This window comes from Phycodurus eques, chromosome 5 (genome assembly GCF_024500275.1).
Source record: "Phycodurus eques isolate BA_2022a chromosome 5, UOR_Pequ_1.1, whole genome shotgun sequence".
Taxonomy (NCBI): Eukaryota; Metazoa; Chordata; class Actinopteri; order Syngnathiformes; family Syngnathidae; genus Phycodurus; species Phycodurus eques.
In genome coordinates this window covers 27,148,213-27,171,587 of record NC_084529.1, presented here as the reverse complement: position 1 = coordinate 27,171,587, position 23,375 = coordinate 27,148,213, and the positions used below count along the sequence as shown (strand labels likewise).

General features: G+C 40.3%; 1 protein-coding gene across 2 annotated transcripts; it reads right to left on the bottom strand.

The window, feature by feature from the left end:
• Nucleotides 1-86: 86 nt before the first annotated feature.
• Nucleotides 87-22,226, bottom strand: dapk2b (death-associated protein kinase 2b). 2 transcript variants are annotated; one of them, XM_061675905.1, is made up of 12 exons: nucleotides 22,146-22,226; nucleotides 21,651-21,778; nucleotides 11,645-11,866; nucleotides 9,814-9,952; nucleotides 8,047-8,176; nucleotides 7,915-7,963; nucleotides 7,791-7,817; nucleotides 7,561-7,713; nucleotides 7,303-7,348; nucleotides 3,355-3,444; nucleotides 3,195-3,275; nucleotides 87-1,156 (listed from the first exon to the last, which is right to left on the bottom strand). In XM_061675905.1, exons 2-12 carry the CDS (start codon nucleotides 21,725-21,727, stop codon nucleotides 1,073-1,075), a joined length of 1,098 nt encoding a protein of 365 aa, XP_061531889.1. In that variant the 5' UTR covers nucleotides 21,728-21,778; nucleotides 22,146-22,226; the 3' UTR covers nucleotides 87-1,072. The 2 variants fall into 2 exon arrangements, with proteins under 2 accessions (XP_061531889.1, XP_061531887.1); XM_061675903.1 differs by lacking the exons at nucleotides 87-1,156; nucleotides 3,195-3,275; nucleotides 3,355-3,444 and adding an exon at nucleotides 3,453-5,740.
• Between the last annotated feature and the right edge of the window lie 1,149 nt (nucleotides 22,227-23,375).

Below are 23,375 nucleotides of genomic sequence, written 5' to 3'. Positions count from 1 at the left end.
CAACGTGGCTTTTGTGAGAGCAAGTGACTGCTTGGCTCAATGAAGCAAGTCTGCCACAAATGTGATATGATTTAATTCCTGAGAAAATGAAATCACATGCACTCACAGTAATGTCGAGGAGTTTACTAAACAAGATTTCAATGAACAGTACATAGAAATAAACAAAGCAAACAGATACGTTTGTTTAAAACAGGTAAGACGTTCGGCTGATATTCACATTTACACTATAAAAACATCAAAACACTTGCATTATGAGTTTGCACTGTGAAAAGTATTTTACCTATCTATACACTTTATTTATACAATGCTATATTGTATGATTGCCATGAGCAAATTAAGTGATCAATAATCATAATCGTCACCACTGCTTACTGAAATACTTGAATAGTCAACATTTAAACACTAAAACTTTACAAACAAGACAGAATATTCTGTCTAATTATAATGGCGCATCGTTATTACATAATTCTAACTGGACATATTTCATCCTTTTTTGACATTATTTTCTTCCTTCATGGGAAGAAACTCAGGATTTTAATGCCTAATAATGAGGCGTTCAAGGTCCATTTTGAACCCATATTTAAATGTGCAAATATGCCTCAATCCCCAATAAAGGGTTAATGGAACCACATTTTGCAGCAATCTCTGTGCAGCTCGTCCAATAAAAAGAAGAGAATCCCTCTGTCGGCACTCGGCAGCTGAAGGATTTTTAAGACTGCGTGTTCTTAGCGCAACCTGTCCACATCAGTGATGATGATGACGATGTGAAGTAACACGGTCTCTTCAGTTCCTGTCAACAATACTCCTACTGTCAAGAAGAAAAAAGAAAAGCTTCTAATTTGAAAATGCGACGTAACATGCCAGCAGATTATGTGGCGAAGTTCGGTCGCAGAGACGAAAGAAGCATCCCAGTGCAGTCGTTCAACTAGATAGACTGGTTCTTGAGGAGGAGTAACAGCTGCATTGCATGTGTGCGTGTGCGTGTGCGTGTGCCTGTGCCTGCGTGCATTCGTGCAGAGTGGGTGTCTCGCAACAGGAACGTTGGGGACGGACATGTTTTAAAATGCTTCGTTCAGGAAGTGCTGCTTCTCTTTCTGGTCCTGGGCCGCCTCTTCAGGATTTCCATTTCTTCTTCCTGGTCACTTTCACAGTCCCTCTGACATAAACACAGGCCTCAGTTAACACACTTACACTAATACATTATTTTAATGCAAGAATCCTATGGATTTTGAATAGTCCAACATCAGATGACAGTGGTAGCCAAGGTCAGATTCAGGATATTTTTAAAGACTACAACATACATGTTCATTGTAGGCAATCTGCAGGTGTGATTGTCCCCTCGGCCTGTTTCAAGATCCCTTTTGATTTTGAAAGATATATACACAATGATTTGACCGAAAAGCGGGACCCACAAATTAAAAATCAGGCCAAATTTAAGCCTTCTGATCAAAGTAAGCATCGTGCCAATTGTCAGCAGTCTCTAAAACAGGGGTCACCAACCTTCTTTTAAACTGAGAGCTATTTCATGGCCACTGATAAAAGAGCTATCATTTGATCCACATTTCTCAAATAACAAATTTGCTTGAACTACCTTTAGTTAAATGCTATCATTAATTAATGATATTCATCTAGGTGACGATACTGATCATGTTAATTATTTCTCACAACAATTAATTATTTAAAGCTGAAGTTCGCAGTTTAAAAACAAAACAACAAAAATAAATTCTCATACATGTTAAAACTGTCTCTATGACCGCACAGGAGAATATTATTAAAATGATCTTTTGAAAAGCATCCCTCTCAGGCTTCCTCTAACGGCTCTAATTCAATTTTAATTATGATTTTAAAAGCGACTCGGTGCGAGGAGAACTAGCCATTTAGCGAGTGTAGAGATAGGAGGAGTTACCGAAGAGATGTCACTCATTTGCTTACGTGGACCTCATGCGCACGAGCCTTGCAGCGAGACACAGCAGCCTCGCGAAAAAGGAGACTATTGTAGTTTCTTGGACCCATTATTTAACTCCAATTAGCATGTGAAATTTTAGGTAAATTTGAGGTCAAATCAATGCATGTCCCTTCTCGCTTCTGTAGTAGTCACGATTTTCAACTGCTCTTCTCCAAACTTTTAAGGGATTACAGAGGAACCTCGATAGAATAGACTCATAAGGGCGGGGGTCGTCTGATATAGCTGACAGTCCGTTACATTGAAGCGTTTTGTTTTTTTTAGGCCACATGCTGTCATATTACTTTACAGTACAAAATTATTGTTTTGTATTTTTTTCGTGGCCTAAAACCCCCAGTACAGTACAAAGTTATTGTAAATAAGCTTGAAAATGTTTGAAAGTTTCACATTTCATCCCAATTTACCACATCGGTGTGCTTGGTCATGGTGATATTTTGACATACAGTACTGATCATAGGCGAGTCGCTTTCATGAGCCGCGAGGAATTGGTGTGCTTCCTAGTTCCAACTCCGTTGCCAAAGGCAAACAGCTTGACAAAAAAAATGTACTGTACCAAAAATAGCATGTTCCAGACCCCAAAGACTTGTGTTTTGTATTTCTTAGAGCCATGCATCTCGAGCTCGCTCTACGCACAATAGACAATAGATAGAACCATCATCACATGACCGCCATGTCAATGCACCACATTCAACATGGCTGCCACATAGGCACATCTAGTCATATTGTATATCTGTGACCCGGAAATACGTTGGTCACATTCTCTGCCTGCATTGTGCCACCGCGCCAGTAAACAACAGCAGCCAATTCTGGAACTGACAGACTTTGTCAACGGCATTTTGAAGGTCTGTCAAGGACGCGTTGTTCAGTCCCGATGGTCTGTTTTATCCGATATCCGTTATATCGGGGTTCCACTGTATTATGATGTCAGCCCATGAATTTTAACGACACAATGCCCTAAAAGTGTAACATTAAATAGGTCAAAGGTCAGATCAGGACAGCAGCGATAGAGAAACAGAGAGATATTCTTTCAACTTTGACAGGTTGTGATCCTGTGACAATGCAAGATACCAACTGATTTTAAATCATATATGATATCCGGAGGTAAGGGATACTTAGTCAAAATAAGTGAGACAGCTGGGGACAAAGTGGATATTTTCCTCACTGGTGATCAGTTGAGGTGTGATGTCATCTTAAAAAAAAATAAAAACTAAAAATAAAAAGTGATTCTTACCCCATCCTGCACTGGCAGTTTGTGGCCCTTTTTCATGATCCGTGTTAAGTGGTTGCACAGAGCCACAATCCTGAAAGAGAGCTGTAAAAAAAGAATAATTAAATGGCACAATTAATGATTTATTGCCATTTGAACATTCAAGTGTGCGTCCAAGCTTTACCTTCCACCTGCGCCTGGCATACTGCCTCTTGAAGTTCTCTAAGTTCACCACTGACAACCTCTTGACCATAGCTTGTCGAGTATTGTGAGGCTACAGCGGAAAGAAAAGACAAGAACGAAAAAATCTCATATTGTATGCACTTATTTTCAAATCTGATAAATAGACTGACCTAAAATGGAACCTTAGATAATTGGGACAAACAATATGCAATGCAATGAACACATACTGCTTTTTGAAAATATTTAATTCAGGTATTTAATAACAGTCAATATTTTAACACAGAGTCAAAAAGTGCACATTGTTTAAATCTGTAGCGTCATTCAAGTATTGCACATAAGGGCAGATACATACATTTTTGTATTTTTAGAGTTGTCCAAAATATAGCCAAGAAATAAATAATATCATTAAATCAAGCAAATAAATAATATCTTCAATAAAAAAGTGCTCTTTCGAAATGAGGAAAAATAAACGAATGTCATGTGAATGGGCAGTTAAAATTGCTTGCCACAGTAAAAACATGCAGTACTAAATCATAAAATGGAATGGAAAATAAATCAAACGTGTAATTTTCAGGCATTCCATTGCAAAGACTGGCTTTACTATCTTGAATTCAGAACACAGTGAAGTCATAAATAATTGGTAACACAACCGTCTTGCCGAAATTAAAAAGCTATCGAAGTCAACCTATCGTCTATCGTCCTTGCGTTATATATCCCCGAGCTCCAAAAAAATGAGACCTTACCTCTAGATCTAAAGAAAAAGAAATTATGGCTCACGAAAGCAATGTTTTCCCCTAAATGTTGGACAAGTTTATGTGAGAATACCAGGGGAAAAAAACAAGTTCCATCAAGACAAGCTTGGATGGGCTTGGTGTGGAAGACCTGATTGAAGCCCTGACCTCAACCACGTCAAACACCGGGGAGGAGCTAGGATAGGTCATCAAAGATGTTACAGCTGCAAAAGGGAAACCAAATTCATATTCTGTTCAATTTTCGCATCCTGTAGTTGATCAGTTGTCCTAATACGTTTGTCCATCATCATCCATCCATTTACTAACTGACTTGGGTCAAAGGCGGGGTACTCCCTGGACTGGCCACCAGTCAATCACAGGGCACAAATAGACAAACATTCACACCTATGGACAATTTACAGTCTTCAATAAACCTAACATGCATGTTTTTGGAATGAAACCCACACTAGAACATGCAAACTCCGCACAGGTGGGCCTGAGTCTGTGACCGAACCCAGGACCGGATTTTGTGAGTAAAATGAGGGAAGACCATCATTACTCCAGTATATACACTGCAAAGGGTATAAAAAGAAGGGGAAAAGTAATACAATCAGAATATTAGTTACTTCAAGCAGAAGTATTTAACTACAGTGGGGCCCCACTATCTGCGTGGGATAGAGATCGGGCCCGATCGTGAGTAGCAAAGATCCGCGAATAATTAATGCTCATTACAATTGCGAGGAATAAAAATCTTTGTTTTTCCACAAAGAAAATTCAATGGGGGATTGTGTCAAAAAACTGCAGATAAGCGGGGGTTTATAACAGCGGATAGGTACCACCCAAAACAAATCTGCAAATGGGTAAATCCGCAAATGCCTAAATACGAATATGTGGAGGTCCAACTGTATAACTTTGTGAACATTTTTTGTCCGGTGGTGTGCCGTGAGATTTTTTTCTGGCTCAATGAAAGTTGGGAAAGGCTTACACTTGCTGACATGAGCAATATGTTACCTTCCAAAAGCACGTTAAAAGTCATCACATAAAAATGATAAAAAGTCTCTCCTCATATTAATTGGACTTGGTGGGGGGTTGTTGGAGCTCCCCCTGACGCAGCAGATCCTTGAGCGCTGCGTCCAGACTGCTGCCATGTGCGCCCTGTGGCTCCAGAGAGCTCATCACCTCCTGCAGCCACTGCAGCTCCGAGTTCAGCTCCTGCCTCAGCACATCCAGCTGGCTCTGCCTGTGCTGGACCTTTCCGCTGATGCTCTCCAGGGTGGTGCCCACGACCGTCAGGTCCTCCCTCAGCAGCCTCCTGGTGGCCACCGCTTTGCGATACTCGTAGTGGACTTGGGAGAGTTGCTTCCTGGTACTTTCGTTTTCCTCTTTGTACCAGGCTTCCTTGTCGTTGTAAACGGCGAGTAATGCCTCGAGGTCACCTTGCAAGGTGGGGTGGGCCCCCGTCACCTCAGCCACCTCTGCCTCCATCAAACCGATGTCGTCCACCACGCGGGCGAAACGTTCGAAGCTGGCATAGGTGTTGTTCTGGGTTATGTTGGAATGCGACTGGATGGTGTATTCCTTGAGACGCTTGCTCTTCAGCTGCTCGGCTTTCTGCTCAGCCTCCGGGGCGGCGCTCTCCGGCGTGCGCCCGCAGGACTTCGGACACAAGGATGGAGGAACACTGAGTCATAAGTTGGCTCACCGTTGGAGCTCAACAACACACGAAGTGGCGATTCCCAGCAGACGTGGCTCTGTAGGATTAGTGTGTGACCCTACAGCAGAAGCCATGGCAGGGAAGAGCGTCCACCGAGCTTTCCCGCTGTGTTACACACATTTGCACAACAACCAAAAAACAGCAATAGCATGCACTTCGGCAAACAGTGTTGGAACACATTAAGCACCTTCTGTAAAGCGTTGCTCCGCTACGGTATATCACAGTTCACCTACCGTGGCCTTGCTATATCGCCATTTTTTTTTTTTCTGTTTTTAGTGGCTTTTTACAATAAATAAGCAAGTCCAGATTTAGAGTTGCGCGCCTTCAGTGTTGTATGAAGTTGTTCTACAACATGCTGGGCAACACCGAAGTCTACTGGAAGAGCTGCGGCATACAGTAATTGAGAGCCAGAAGAGGAGGCAGAGAAGGTCCCCAACCCAATTAACTCCGGCCATAGTTTTCCCCCGCGGAGTTGTATGCTCGGTTTGTGCGTGTTGCGGTCGCTTTATTTCGTTTTAAGCCCAAGATAAAACTCCTCGGACGGAGTTAGGCGGTCGTTTTATTGAGCTTTATTCACTCTCCCTCTCAACATAACACCTGACTATGGAAATCCATACTTTAAGCATGACTGCCATTTAGAGATATTCATATCACACAGCACTTTTCAATCCTGTACAGGATTGTCATTGCATTTCAGGCTTGCAATTTTTTGGGTGTGTGTTCAAATACATTTACAATGTATTTAAAAAGGGGTGTTTAAATGTTTAAAGCGTATGGGAGGGGCCAAACTCTTTTTGAGAAGTTTTTTAATATGGTCTCTATGCCACGGATTTCCACCTATTTCTTGAACGTATCCCCTGCGATAAGCAGGTGTTAATTGTATTGCATGTTGACGCCATCTACAAAACAATTAGTAACATTTAATTTCAGGCTGACCCAGTGGCAGTCTCGACATTGAATATGAATAACTTAATAAATTAATTAATAAAACAGACCGATTATCTTTGTGTTTCACCAAAATAAGACATTTTCTTTTACTTTGGGAAAACAATTACCAACATTTTTGCCGGACCAAACCGGTAACTGAATCATAATCAATTTACGTTTGTGAATTTTCTGCAGTCAATTTGAAATAATGTCATGTTTTTAATAAAGGGATGGAAATTTAAAAACTACATAAAAAAAAAAAAATCAGATTCATCGATTGAGTGGGAAAAAAAGACAGATTGAAGGATTATTAAAATAATAATAATAAACATAACATATCACAACATCTATCAATATGATGTTGATGTATTTTGATCAACTTAATCGGCAGACAGAATTTATAACATACCTCTTGCATTGGATCACATTAGATTGTGCAAGTATACCTAATAAAGTGGCGCAAGGGTCTCATTACGTTCATGCACATCATTGATGCACTTTGGATGGATAAACCCAAATTGCATGCTGCTTTACAGACACGTGCACACCATAAAACAAGCACACACACGCATAGTACCTTAATCCAAGGATGATTGAGGGCGTCCTGTATGTTCATCCGTTTCCTAAAACGGGATAAAAAGTTCGGCTGAGTAAATACCCTCAAGCACAAGTGATGCAAGCCCCCTCAGGGTCTGGCTCAGCTTAACGCACACAACTTCGGTTACAATCCCTGAAGGTGCAATATGATGGGAAACACATGCGAAGCAATAAGAACAAGATGCCTGATTGTGAAACGATTTTACTCTGACATTTGTGAGAGGGACGATTGTTCTACCTCGTGTCTTTCACCAGCAGCTCTTTGATGAAGCACTTGGCCAGCTCGCTTGTGTTGCTAAAGAACTCCTCGTCAAACTCGTAGCTCATGGCTGAGATGTTCCCTAACGTTTCCTGCTTTGTTTCGCCGAGGAAAGGCGATGCGCCGCTCAAACTGAAAAGAAAACACACCAACTGAGAGCCTCCTTGATCATCTCTTTTTGGTACATTTAAGTTTGTTATTCCACTTACAGTATATACGTGATGACTCCAACGCTCCTGTGAGAAGATAGTACAAGGAAAGGTCACAGTGTGCTAACCACAATTTCGACTTGATGCCAATTTGCCAAATCATGATGTATAATTAAAAACTCACCACATGTCTGCCTCCAACCCCAGGGGCTCATAGTTGACTATCTCTGGAGCTGGAAAACAAATAACACCACCACGTCACAAACATCGCAACTATTTCTTTTTATAGCAGGCATTGCTAAATAAAAATACCCACCAACAAACTCGGGGGTTCCAAAAATGTTTTTAAAATCTGCTCCGGCTTCTATCTTGTGTGCTAATCCAAAGTCAATGACTTTGATGCGGGGAAGAGGAACATTCCTCTCCAGTAGCATGATGTTTTCAGGCTGCGAACAACGAAACCAATAGAAATATTTGTCAACACCCTACTTTCTAGTTTTGGCAATATCACACACATAATGATAACAACACAAAATACCTTCCCGAAGGGACCTTTAGTGAAAGCATTAAGAAAAACAATGCAGTGGTTACTTTCATATTGAGCACAGTTTAATAGTCCTTCATAGGCCTCTCAGTGAAACAATAGAACATTCTAAATTTCAACCCTATACGACTATTTTATTGAATTTTAGCTTCCAGAACACCTAAGGACGGACACTTCACCGCAAGTGTTGAAAACTACAGATTAAAATAGAAACTTAATATCATATAAGAAGTAATCTAATTTCAAAAAAACAATGAATAATGTGTCAGTCTAAAATGAAACCGAATATAACAAATTTGAATATCGTCGAACAATGAATTCCTTTCAGTAGTTCAATGAAAAAGGTGAAATTCATATTATTTAACAACATTAAACAAATGAGAAACTATTTGTCAGAAGAAATATTAAACTAATTTTGAGATTAAAAATCCTTTTTGATGGTTTCTTGCATAATAATCTGATTTCTCAAGATGATGAATTTAGGGTTTTCTTTGCTGTAAACTATAATCAAAAAGATTTTTAAAATCAATCAATCAATCATGAAATATTTCATTCTGAGTGTAATCCATATCATTTACGAGCTTCCCTTCTTGATTTGAACAACTGAAATAAATGAGGTTTTCCACAATCTTCAAATTTATTGAGATGCCCGTTGTTTTTTTCCAACACTCTCATGAACATTTTCATGTCCATTATAAAATATACACATATGTACATTTTAATACACTTTATACACTATTGGCATCATTTGTATTGGCTGACTGGTTGAGGAGGATCACATGCTGTTGTTCCATCGCCTCATTGTGAGGTTTGCATGGAGCATTTTTACCATACTGTAAGCTACCAAATATAGCTCCTTGCCTAATAAGGATTAAACTGCTGGTTTTGCAAGAAATACAAAAGCATCACTCTTTCATTGTGCATAGAAGATTCATTTGAAGGTTCCATGTGTTGCTTTAATCTTGCTAGCGGTTTTCAAACTGAAAATTCCCCTTTAAAGCGGTCAAAATTGTCAACTATATTCAATGTTGATTCATCTTTTTATCATTTACAGTAAACAGTGTAATTGTTTTGTTGTTGTTGTTAGATAGTAATCCTCAAGAAGGATTTGAAGGACTTTGTCTAGCTCAGGAAATAGAATTTTCTTAAATTCACATTTTTTTAGTTGATGATAAACAATTTTCAAACCGTGGAGGTCGCATGACTCAGTGCCTTGGGCCCCCAAATGATTAGACCTGTTTGCCTAATAACTACCCAAATAAAAGCGTGTGGTGTGAGGAGCTGTGGCTGCAGAATAACAGACTGTCAGAGTGTAGCGTGGGCGACACTGCACTGCGAAACAGATGAGATAACCTTGTGATGTTTATATCTGAGAGTCTGGACCTCTGCCTCCGAAAACAGGAAGGAAGTGTGGTTTACAATAGCCTGACAGTCCTTACATCAGCCCTATTTCACATTAAGTCCTGCTTTAGTGTAGATACGACAACAGGTTTTTTCCCCCTCCACATATGAGATACTGTATGTGAACATGTAGTACACCTTTAGGTCAAAATGTGCAATCCTCTTGGAGTGGAGGTACTGGACTCCATCCAGGATCTGTTTGATAAACTGAGTGGCCTCCTCTTCACAAAGCGACTCCTTGCGAGCCAGGAAATCGAACAGCTCTCCGCCAGAAACGCTGTGACACACACACACACACACACACACACACACACACAAACACACACAGTGAGTGAATCATGTAGCAGGCCCTCAAACTTTATCTGAGTGTGTTCTCGGGGTTGGGACGCGCTCAATTAGAATGCCTGGGATAGTTCTGGCAAGACCATTGGCCTTTTTACAGTGGGATTTAACATTTTATCGAAAAGAATTGATGAAAAACTCCACATACAAAGTGTTCTTTCACCAGCTGGCAAGGTGCCAGCAAAGGCACATTGAAAATACGATGGAGTTCGTGACGCACTCTGTAACGTGACGACTGACAAAAGCTCTCAGATGCTAAACTGAGCATTCACAGTTCGTTTCTAATCGGGTCTTCCGCGTTCCGGGGAAGCGACGGGAGCCAGGCAGGGCCCCTCTTCACTGAGGGCTCTATTCAAAATCTGCATTATTGATTCTTTGAGAGCCATTTGGGCACAGGAATGAGCGCAAACAACAAACAAGGACACAGAAACTCACTGACCACACAACTTGTCCTGAAAATGTCAGAGTCCGGTTTGAGTTGGCTTTAACAAGTGAGTTGTAGAAACCCACCGATACCAGTACTTCGGCGAGATCCCAAATTCCAAAACATGGATGTTAGGTTCAATGAACAACAAATACATTTGAAAAAAAGTAGGAAAACGTAATTAACACAAAAAAAACATTATACCAATTCATTGCACAAAATATTTTGATTACAGCTTACAGCTAATGAAAACACCAATTTGAACATTATATATATAGATTAAAAAAAAAAAAAGATTATTTAATAGAAAATTATCTATCTATAAATAAAAGTCAGACTACAGCCTGGACTGGTCGCCCATCTATCACAGCCTAGTCCACATGGGCAAATGTTCATCCACACTCACGTTTACGCTGTCAATTAGTGGGAAGTGAACCGACGCTGCCTGCACGCAAGTCTGGCGAGTGAATCACGACATCATCAGTGACAGTCCTTTGGACCTGGTGTCGCAAAAAAACATTGCCGCAGAGCTGAGCTCTTGTGAGGTATGCTGAGGGTTTGCCCAATATGACATCTAATGTGCTGTAAAGCATGGCAACATTTATTTTTGACACAAAAAGCAAAACACAACTAGAATTAATCTAATGATGACGAACCTTTAGCTAAGCAACAGTCCAATATCCCATGTGACGGAATTTCAATAGTAGGACCTTAGGGGCGTTGAAATTTAGAGGTTTCATATATATATATATATATATATATATATATATATATATATATATATTAAGAAATAAAAATAGTAGCAGTTTGCTAACAAATTGCATGTGATTGCCGAGAGATGCTATCAGCAAACCTCAATTGCCCAAAAAGGACTAAAGCCCATACTGTGGATCACAGCACATGATGGGATACTTTTTTTTCTGACGCCATCAAGCCAGCGGCACCACCATTCGACATAATTGGCAATTTATTCTGGTATCATCAGTTTTCCATATCAATAATCTTTCCTTTGATCCTGTCAAAGAACAAATGCAACAGTTTAGAATTGAGGGTACGGATTGAGAAAAATAGCAACAGAACTATTTCAAAAGACTTTCATGCATGTCGTGTAAATGCTTGTCTCGCAGTACTGTACTGCCAGGCTGAAAATAGGCCAAGAAAAACAAGCTTTTGGAGCTGTACTGTTGTGTGTTGTGGACTCACAGCTCAAGGACAAGCACCACGTCCGTGCGGTTCTCGTAGACGTCGTGAAGGGCCACGACGTTGGGGTGCTGGAGCTGCTGCAGGATGTCCACCTCCCTCTCGATCTCCTCACGCCTCACGCCGCGTCTGCTGGCCCGACTCTGGCGCTTCTTGACGAACTTGGCGGCGTACTCGAGGCCCGTGCTCTTCTCCTTGCAACGCTTTACCACGGCAAACTGACCGCTGCAGACACAAAATAATTAAAGTGGCGGCCTTCTCTGTTGAGCTCAACACTATCAGAAGCATTAACGTACGGTACATTTACAACCTAAATTGTCACATTTGTTCCATTAAACAGCTCAACTCTTCCGACCGCATCCTCCCACCGTTTCCTCAACTTTCTCTCTTTGGGAAAGCTATGAATGCTTAACTCCTTTTTTGCATTCCGTCCTGATTGGAAATTGCATCCAAAAGGGGCGCAGTATGGCATTTTTAACTCTTTTCGCTGACGATAAAAGTTGTTCACAAGTGGCTAGCTTAGCTCTGCAGAGAGCAGCAACGTAACAATTTTACAACAGCCATTCTACGTCATAATTCCCGGAATGCTTTGCGCACGCTAAAACGTGGCGGCGATAGTGTATCAAATTATGGTCTAAAAAAAATATATACTTTTTTTAACCTATGGGAGTAAAGTATAAATATATACCACTGTATTTCAGTAGCAGAGGTCAGTAGTTTTCAAATTAAATGTTTTTGTCATTTCAATCGGAGCTCACTTTAAGTCGTGTTTGCTCACAGACTGAAGGTCCAGGTAAGAAATGAATGGCCCGCTACTAATTAACTAAAGACATTTTCACCTGAGGAACCCGATAATGCAATGCGGTGTCAACAGGACATAGCCGAGGGTGACGGCAAACTTCTGGGAGGAAGTCATGTGTGAAATATTGCAGTATGACCCATCACTTCCTGTTTTAGAACAATCACTACAAGCCGCATGTGAGGGCCAAGCTGCTGTCCTCCCACTTGAGAAAACTTCCTGCCAAGTCAAACAATCCTCATCGTAAAGATTACACAACAGAGCAGGGTTGGTCTTTCAGTGGGTTATGTTTCGCATTCCATCACTATTTAAGTGTACAGCATGTGGCAATTCTCCCTGTCTTTATTATATGGTGCAACGTTTGTGATCATAAACTTGACTAAACGTGCTACCACTCCTTTGTGATACATTTCCTGTAGGCAGAACTGACAGGATGGTCCTCCCTTGATAAGTAGGAGGCGAAGTCGGGGTATATCCATTTGAGTAAGTAGGAGGTCCAACTTGATTGACGTTATATTTTTCCTAGTTAGAAGTCAGCCATTTCCAACTTCCCATAATAATAATAATAACAACTTAATAGCATGGTGAATATATGAAATAACAAGGCCTGGCTTTCTAGATGTTTAGGCTGTCCATGATACCAGTGTGTCTAGGAGAGGTTATCATCTCTGTGTCCACTGTTATTGTGGTTATCTCCAGAGCTAAGAATAACATCCTCTGCACCTGTCGTCTCTTCACTGCAGCATAGAAGAAGAATGTCGTCAGAGCTGGGAGAATGACTACGAAAGAGGAAAAGGTACATCAACCAATGTGCAAATGATAGATTAAAAGCAAATGTCTTAATTGCAGGTGCCCACATCAACCTCATAAACTCTTCTTCATTGCTTTGGGATGTGGGGACTGTATTTGGCACACCCTTGTCTATCACTGTTTGCTCTTTAATCAAATGTGTGAGCAGGTGAGAAAATTCACACTGAGCAGTTCATGGAGCCTTTCATTCTTTGACAGCTGACAGGAAAAATGCTAACTTTTAACCCAGTTTTCCAATAACCTCATGACAGGAGGCACATTGAAGTGTACTTTTTTTTACGGCTGAATTTGGGTAAACATGCAACAACAGCCCACAGAACAAGTCAACCAACTGAATAACAAAATAATATGAGCCATTACTATGACAACATACATACACTATAGCCTTTTTTTCAAGAATTCTTCAAGAAAACAACAAAAGAAGCCATCTTGAGGCCCTTGTAAATCACCAGTCATTCAAGTTCACATGTACAGTGTAATGACATGCAATAAAAGAAAATCTATAATACTATAACGGTCAGTTGGACCGATACCATCAGATACTGTCAAATACTTCAATACATCACGTTTATTATTGTGGTCGTACTGTACTTCACAGTGGTGTACAAATGTATTACATCATATTAAGATCGTGTTTTTATTTTGAGTTACCAAATCACCTTGCTGAACATGTTGCTGTACAGTTCTGCTACACTGCAAACTACAGCCACCATAAATACATTTTATTTTTTATTGATTTAAACAAGCTTTCAAAAAGGAATTGTTAAAGCCAGAACAATCCATCCATCCTCATTATGGCCGCTGGTGATGGGCGAGAGGCAGGGCATACCATGGACTGGTCACCAGCCAATCGCATGGCATATAGACAAACAAGCAGTCACACTGATATTCAAACCTATGGACTATTTAGAGTCTTCACTGAACCTAACAGGCATGTTTTCAGATTGTGGGCGGAAGCCAATGTACCTGGAGAAAACCCAAGCAAGCAGAGCTGACATTCGATCCCAAAACTTCAGAGTAGTGAAGCATACGATCAAACCTCTCTGTTCACCAGGTTGTCCAATAGGGGAAAATTGGGGTTCCAGGTCATTTCTCAATGAACTGGGGTCCAGTTCCTTTCTATTTAAGAGCACATAGCTAAATTGAAACGTTGAATTTTATTTTTAAATTCTACGGAATTTATGGGGGTACATTTTAGTTTACAATTATGATTGGTACTTTGAAAAATAGCGCCCTTGTAAAGGGATCTCTGCAAATAAGAACTTGATTTGATTTCTACATATCATTTGCTCAGTGTCAAGCCAGCAAAGACAAAGCCATGATTAGATTCCATGCGGATAACATTTCGTTATTGGATGAAGGACATGGGGAAAAGCATGGTGTAGAATCCAGTAGACGATAGCAACTCCTCTTCTTCTAAGTGCAGAATGGGATAAATGAAAGAATGTGAATTCCAGAATACTCCCGCTGGTTGTTCTGTTCACAGGACCTTTCCGCCCCTGAAACCGACTGAAAAGTTGACCCAGTTCTAGGCGACGAGTAAGTCACTTGCTGAATTATTCTTGAAAAAAGTGCCAGGGCAGGTATTGTCACATGGCATATTTGTTAGAACAGCAAATAAAAGAGGAAGCTCTCTTATCACAATGGTGGCCTGAATGGGAGTCACATTATTGTTACAGTAAAGTGTACAGTAACAGAGGAGGGGAACGAGAACGCCGTGACGCCGCGAGCGGTATTCCACAACAGGCCTGGCGTGCCGGCCGTCTTAGCCCTAAGCCGGGCCACTGGGACAGAAAGTGGCACCTCTCTGCAAGTTTTCCACAGCCAACAGCTGAAGGTCATTATCCGAAGCCAAGGTCGGAAGAATGGTTGGACAAGTGGCGACGGCCCAATCGTTAAACACATTTCTGAGCTGAGCAACCTCAGGGGTCATACGACACACACATATTCATAATTGACTAGTCACTAACTGCATGAGTCAAATATGGGTAGATAATATAAGAGGGTCCCATATTCCTACTGTGTGACTCCGTCATGGAAGTTTTTAAGTTTTCAGTTATTGGATGGACAGTTAGTAGACTAAGGAAGGCTTATGATGTTGATATTGTTCTTATGAATGTTGTTAACATTATTATAATCGATGTTATGTAAATTTTATTACTGGATTTTTTTTCAACAGTCAAATCTATTTTAAATTTACCAAATATGCGTTTCATTTTTTTTATGTATTTAGTTGTATCGTCGAAGTTTATATATATTTTTAAATATATTTAAAGTCATATACAATTTATTATTTATTGTTATTACATTTTGTTTTTAATTTTGTAAAAAGAAGATTATCCAAATATTATTATTTTTTCCCCCTCATTTAATGTTGGTCCAGATCTGGAAATTGTATTAATTTATTATTTATTATTCATTATTTATTATTTATTGTTATTACATTATTTTTTTTATGTTGTAAAAACAACATTTTCCAAATATTTTTGAAAAATGCATTTTCATTTAAATTTGCTCATATCTGGGAATAGTATTTATTTACAATCTCTTTTATTTTCCTATGCAAAAAAATAATAATCTTCCTTAATTTTCATTAAATACCCCATGATAACAAACTTTATGTGATATGCCTGGCTTTGAAAAGGGTCCGCACTCTACTGAATGTCATTTCAGACTCTTTATCAAATATCTTTTTTTTTTTTTGTTCAGGATGCACTTTTAAAAAAACAAAAAAGGGGGGGGTCAACCACCTTGGTTTTGTTCTGCTTGAGTAAGAGGTCATTAAAGCGTCTTCCGGGAATCATGGCCATGTGAGAATCTGCTGACAGTTAAGGGAGGACCTCCGTCAAGCTGGAGCTCAGGAATGAGCAAAAGGTCAACACGGAGTTCCCTCAATCAGGCTGTATTTAGTAAACACATTCCTCATGCAGCAGGAACAGCTCCTAAACTGACTACACGTACATGTGTTCTGGATGACCCCCTCCTACATTGTGTAAATCCCCTTTTATATTTACCATTTGTTTGTCACGTCTCTACTTCAACATATCCAGTGTGGCCTCACGGCCTGCAACCTATGGAAAGACTTCTTGAAGACTGAAAAACATTTGCCTTGGCTGCAATTTAGAAGTATCGGCCTTGTTTGCTTTGGTCAGGAACTATGCAGTCAGCTACAAGTCATAAAATACACTGACACATTTGTTTTTACAATGTGTCCATGAACTGTCAGTAAAACCAGTGTTTTGTATTGAATTTACAGCCAGCAGTCACAGCATTAGAAACTCCCGCGGAAAACAACGAGATCCAATCCAAGAAATGGATGAACAAGTTCAACATTAAAATGATAGTAATGCTGTTTCGATAGAAAATGCATAGTTATATAGAGCAATGCCTTGAGACACGAGTGACCCGACTTATGGGTTTTTGAGATATGAATTGTCGTTCCGTTGATTTATTTATTGATTGTTTTTGCTTTGACTTTTGAGATAAGAGCACTGTATGGGGGCAGTGAACTCAACTCACTTTGCAACAAGCAGCAATTTGGCAGATTAAAAAAAGAAGCATCAAGCTATTTAATTCCACTCCCAGTTAAACTTTACTGTCAAACTAAACAAAACAAAGAGAATAACATGTTGAGTATTTAAAACAAAGTCACTGATGGTATAGTGGTACAATCGCCTGACTTCGGTGCAGGCAGCATGGGTTCAGTTCCCACTCAGTGACAGTGTGAATGTGAGTCTGAATGGTTGTCTGTCTCTGTATGTGCCCTGCAACTGACTGGCGACAAGTTCAGGGTGCAGTCTGCCTTTCGCCCGAAGTCAGCTGGGATAGGCTCCAGCGCCCGGCGACCCTGAGTAGGATTAGCGGTGTAGAGAATGGATGAATGGATGGACTATTTAAAACAAACACATAACTTTGCCTTAATGTCTGCTCGCTTAATGCTAACACATCATGGGAAACACCATTGGCGGGCAATAGAGCGATCATCTTCAGTGCCATAAAAAAGATTTGCCCTCTTCTCAAATTGGTTTTTTGTTTTGTTTTTTTGCATAGTTTCCCCACTTTAATGTTAAAGATCATCAAACAAATGTAAATATCAGACAAAGATAACCAAAGTAAACATAAAATGCAGTTTTTAAATGGTGGTTCTATTTGTAAAGGAAAATAACTACTAAAAGCTAGCTGGCTCTGTGTGAAAAAGTAATTGCCCCCTCTCCCTTGTTAAATCATGAATTAACTGTGGCTGATCACATTTTTTGGAACACTGAGTTCCTTTTCAGTGACTAAACCCAAGCCTGATTACCTCCAGACCTATTTAATTAAGAAATCACGAGAACCTGTCTGACCAAATGAAGTCGGCCAAAAGATCTCAAAAAGCAGCAACAAAATGCCACGATCCAAACAAATTCAAGTACAGATGAGAAATTAAGTTATTGGCATCTATCAGTCTGGAAAGGGTTACAAAGGCATTTCTAAGGCTTTAGGACTCCAGCAAACCACGGTGAGAGCCATTATCCACAGTTAGAGAAAACATGGAACAGTGGTGAACCTTCCTAGGAGTGGCCAGCCTACAAAAGGTAACCAAAGAGCACCGCGCCGACTCATCTAGGAGGTCACAAAGGAACCCGGGCCAACAGATAAAGAACTGAAGGCCTCCCTTGCTTCAGTTAAGGTCAGTGTTCATGACTCAACAATAAGGAAGAGATTGAGCAAAAATGGCATCGTTCCCAAGACTTTTGGGAGAATATTCTATGCACTGACAAGACAAAAGTTGAACCTTTTGGTAGGTGTGTGTCAAGTTACATATGGCGTAAATGGAACACAGCATTTCAGATAAAGAACATCATACCAACAGTAAAACATGGTGATGGTAGTGTGATGGTCTGGGGCTGCTTTTATCCTTCTGGACCTAAACCGCTTGCAATGATTGATGAAGCCATGAATTCTGCTCTTTACCAGAAAACCCTGACTCCTGGGCATCAGTTTGTGACCTCAAGCTGAAGCGCACATGGGTTCTGCAGAAGGACAATGATCCAAAACACACCAGCAAGTCAACTTCTGAATGGTTTAAAAATATATATATTTTCAAAAAGAAAATGGTTTTGGAGTGCCCTAGTCAAGACTCGACTTGAATCAAGGCTAGAATCCAATTGAAATGTGATGGCATGACCTTAAAAAGGCTGCTCATGCTCGAAAACCCTCCATTTTTGCCGAATTCAAACAATTCCAGGACCAGTGGACCAAAATATCGCCACAAGAGATGTGACACAGTCATTGCCATTTATAATAAAAAATGCTTGATTTTAGCTGTTGCTGCTGAGGGTGGCCCAACCAGTTATTAGGTTCCTCGGGGCTCATTCTTTTTGACAAATGGCCAGGTAGCTTTAAATTGTTTTCCCCTGAATAATCAAACCATTTAAAAACTGCATTTTATGTGTATTGGGTTACCATTCATTCATTGATTTCCCGTACCGCTTATCCTCACTTGGGCCGCGGGTATGACAGAGCCTATCCCAGCTAACTGCGGGCGAGAGGCGGGGTGCACCCTGAACTGTTCGCCAGGCAATCGCAGGCAGATATAAACAACCAACCAATCGCACTCACATTTACACCTACGGGAAATTTAGTTTTCAATTATCCTGCCTTGCATGTTTTTGGGATGTGGGAGGAAACCGGAGTACCCGGAGAAAACCCACGCAGGCACGGGGAGAACATGCAAACCGGGTCCTCAGAAATGTGAGGCAGATGCGCTAAACTATTGGGTTATCTTTGCCCGTTATTTATTTATTGTTTGATGATCTTAAACATTAACATGGGGAAGCTATGCATAAAAATAAGAATTTGAGAAGGGGACAAATACGTTACAACGCTGTATGTAACAGTGTTGTAACGCTTTAAGCAACGGATATTTGAAGACAAACAGCGCAGCAACACATGTCGAGGGACAATGTAACAATTACTCACAGGCATTTATTCTTCATCCTGTGCGAAAAAAACGACAACTGGAGTTTACTGAGTCATTTACAATAGTTACGAAACTCTTGCTCTCTTGTGTTTCTGCATGACTGGATGGCCCCTCGGTGGGCAGAATTAGAGAATTAATCATAATGCAAAAATTGTTTCATCCTTTCTTTACCTTCTATTTAAGAGTCATTCCTACAGTATGTTTTTATAAAATAAAATATTAGAGTGCTATTTTCCTCATTTAAAATGACATTACAATAATTGTTGTCTTTTCTTTGGGGGGGGACAAATTAATGGCATTTCCATTAATTTCAATTGGAAAAGATGATTTGAGATACAAGTGTTTTGAGTTGACCCAGCTCCAGAATGTCAACTCTATATATATATATATATATATATATATATATATATATATATATATATATATATATATATATATATATATATATATATATATATATATATATAACTGGACAAATCAATAAATAAATACAAATCTGTAGACCACCGCCTAATCTCCAAATATACAAAGAAATACTGCTGCGACAATGAAGTGGAACCTCGAAACTTGGAACAGTTCCACACTCAAACAGGCTCCAGAATTCCATCAAAAGCAAGAAAACAAGGATAAAGGGGTCAGGTACACACATACAGACAATGGTGCCCAATTTGAGGACTGCTCTATTAGTATATCCAAACACAACTCTTCAGTTTCTCTCCAGTTAGTCCAGTGTGTTAAAGTGTGGCAATAGATGGCAAACATTGGGTCAAAATGAATATTAGGATAACAGTGAAACACCCAAAGGGTTTTCCTGTCCCTCCCAGTCGGTCTGTCAGCAGAGAAGATTACTGTCAGTGTTAAATGGTCTTGCAGGTTCCTCACATGGGATTGCACGCTGCCAACTTCCTCAAGTGCAACTACTCTCGTCGAGTGGGTATGCCAGAGTCTCATTCAGCACGAGGATCCTCCACCCTGAGGTGGAGCTCATTCACACAGACAGCTCATCAAATCTTGACTTGTTTCACTTTTGCCCTTAAGACCTGCCGTCACCTAGACACGGGCAACACTCCCTATTTTAACAGACCGGCTGCTTACACATCACACACACACACACACACACACACACACTCTCTCTCTATGACACATTCTCACTATCTCTCACACCGCAGCCTCACACTCTCTCTCTCTCTCTCTCACATACACACACAGTTGCACAGAACTCAGTTACGCTCATACATACTGTACCCATTCTCACACACACGCACTTACACTTTGAAACACGCAGTTACACGATCACACAGACACGCTTCGATTTACAGACATGTAGCCCTCCTTTCACATTTCTACTCTCGCACATTTGCTCTCACATAGGTGTGTTACTAAATCCAGAAAAACAGCCACCATTTTCTTTCCATTTAGCTGTAGCGGAAATAGGGTACGTGAATTTAGAGGAAGGCCACCAAATTTGTGTTTTCTCGTCATTTCGCACAAGGTGATACTTGTTCTTTTTCAGATTACCTCGTTTACCACCTTGTTTTTTTATTTTTTATTTCGCTCGAGATTTTCTGTGGTTGTGACAAAGATGAAAATGATCCTTGATTTTCACTGTTATTATTCTTGTTTCCTGTGAAGTTTGACGCAACTCCGGCGATGCAATTGCTCTCAGTTTGACCCTAAAAATGAGGTGGCTTGAGCGAATTCCATGGAAAAATCTGAAAATGGCCTGTTTAACTACATCCATCCATCCAACCATCCATTTTCTGAGCCGCTTCTCCTCACTAGGGTCGCGGGCGTGCTGGAGCCTATCCCAGCTGTCATCGGGCAGGAGGCGGGGTACACCCTGAACTGGTTGCCAGCCAATCGCAGGGCACATACAAACAAACAACCATTTACACTCAGAGTCACACCTACGGTCAATTTAGAGTCTCCAATGAATGCATGTTTTTGGGATGTGGGAGGAAACCGGAGTGCCCGGAGAAAACCCAAGCAGGCACGGGGAGAACATGCAAACTCCACACAGGCGGGGACGGGGATTGAACTCCGCACCTCAGAACTGTGAGGCTGTCGGCCACCGTGCCGCCCTGTTTAACTACATTTTCAACTAATAAGATAAACATTCGGCAAATTTCTACCAAAGAGTCACGATTTCAATCCCAAATATCCAAATGATCTACACTGATTTCTAGTTTGAAAAATTTGGCAACATTTTCAACTTAAAAAGTGGCATAAAATTAATGAATCCTTATCTGATTCTTATAAACTAGGGCTCATTTTCTTTCATGCAACACTCCTGTATGCAAAATCTATTTTGATAGAAAGGTATTTTGAAAATTTCAGTAAAATACCACCCATCACTCTCTCTCACACACACACACACAAAGAAGCACCAGTGTTTCAAAGGCTGAATAACTGGAATCGAACGGCTTCACTGCACTCACCTTCCCAATTCCTCCCCTATGTCATAGAAGTCCTCCATAGCCTGCTGCTTGAAAAGCGCCATGCCAGGTGTCCTCATTGATATGGATGATCTCCAGCACACTTTGTGTACACCACTAAATCCACTTTCCTGCACACACACACACATTCACAGAGTTGGTCTCTCAAAGTGCATGTCCCAGCTTGCTGCAAGAAGCATTCCATCTCAGAGCCGGACCCACTTTGCTTACATCTAGGGAAGAAATACTCCTCAAATGAAACGTCTCCCTCATTAAGGCCGAATGTGCATGCAACTCGTGTTCACACGGTGCCAAGCATGGTCAGTGTAACAGTGTTTAGGGGCTGCGAATGTAGCAGGATTATGAAGAATAAAAGGAGCTTTGGGGATAATTAGGGCAGGTTAGGCAAAGAGTTCTACTCCTGTTGGGACAATTTTTACATTGTAAATATTGGGCATAAGCGTACCGTTAGTATAAGAGTGCAAGTTATTGAAGTACCTCGAGTGAGATGCAGAGGTTGCTCCGGTGTCCTGTATGGAATAAAAAGTGTCCTCACTCAGCCTCTTGTGTTGTCTTGTGTCACGGCATGACAGCAACATCACACTTTAGTATGACCTCAAATCCCTCCCACTCATCCTTCCTCTCATGAAAAGGCCCATGAGAGGAGGCATGCTATCAATAACCACAACAGGGCCACTCTTTCTTTACAACACTTCAAATCAGTCATATTTGTATTTATTTTATTGATGAACTTGTCTTTCAAACAGAATGACAAACTATGACGTACCTTTCACACAGTAACGATAGAAAACGTAACACTGAAGTGCCCTATAATGTGATGTGTGCAACACTGGCAAAAAAAAAAAAACAAAAAACATAAAAAAGCAACATAATGAAACAATTACATCATGTTTGAATGTAGCTTATTGTATTTGAAGAATAAAGTGGCCGATGTTTGGGGGGAAAAAAGAACATGCAGACAAGTCAAGTTGGGTATCAAATTTTGAGTAAATCTCACAATGTGACATCTTCCTTGCAAACTGTTAAGGGAGACCGGCTCTCATACACTAAAAAAAATAATAAAATCCTAACCAGAACAACGATGTCACATTAAGGTGGCTGCTTGGATTGTACTGCAGAGAAATAAGAGATAGCAAGGAAATCGAACAGCATTTTCCAAACAAAAAAACAAAAACAAGGTTTTTCTATTTCAACAATTCATCAGCACAAACAGAAGCAGCCAAGTGAGGAAAAATGTGTTTGTACATCATAGGAGACCAAACCCACATTTGTTTCTTTCAAAGATAATAGCGAGGGATGAAATATGACTTTAACATGGTCCCAAGAGTGGGATGGAATAATCTTAAAAGAAAGAAAGTGCCACTCAAAGACTTCCATAACACAACAACATTTTCATCTGAAGCTGTAGGAAAGTTAACAACTTAGAACAACACAGGAAGACTGAATACACGCTGCACTGCCACCTTGAGGACATGGAATCAAAATATATACGCAGCAGCAGCTCAACAAGCCCAGCAGCGACAACTACTGTCCAGCTAGAAATGGAAATAAGAGGAACTGTGTTTGTTTTGTGAAATTAAGAAATTTTGTGTAACTTAGCAAATTTTTCAAGTTTATTTAAAAAAATACAAAAAAAATACAAAAAAAAAAACCCCGAATAATTTTGAAACACTTGTTTGTATTCAACAAAATGAGCAATTAAGTGGT

What these genes read in the sequence shown, in the direction of transcription:
- dapk2b (XM_061675903.1), bottom strand. Translation starts at nt 21,727, where the DNA reads ATGAGGACACCTGGCATGGCGCTTTTCAAGCAGCAGGCTATGGAGGAC. An exon ending in GGGTTGGAGGCAGACATGTG is followed by an intron (nt 7,818 to 7,914) that starts GTGAGTTTTTAA and finishes ATCTTCTCACAG; the next exon opens with GAGCGTTGGAGTCATCACGT. An exon ending in GGAGTCATCACGTATATACT is followed by an intron (nt 7,714 to 7,790) that starts GTAAGTGGAATA and finishes TTTTCTTTTCAG; the next exon opens with TTTGAGCGGCGCATCGCCTT.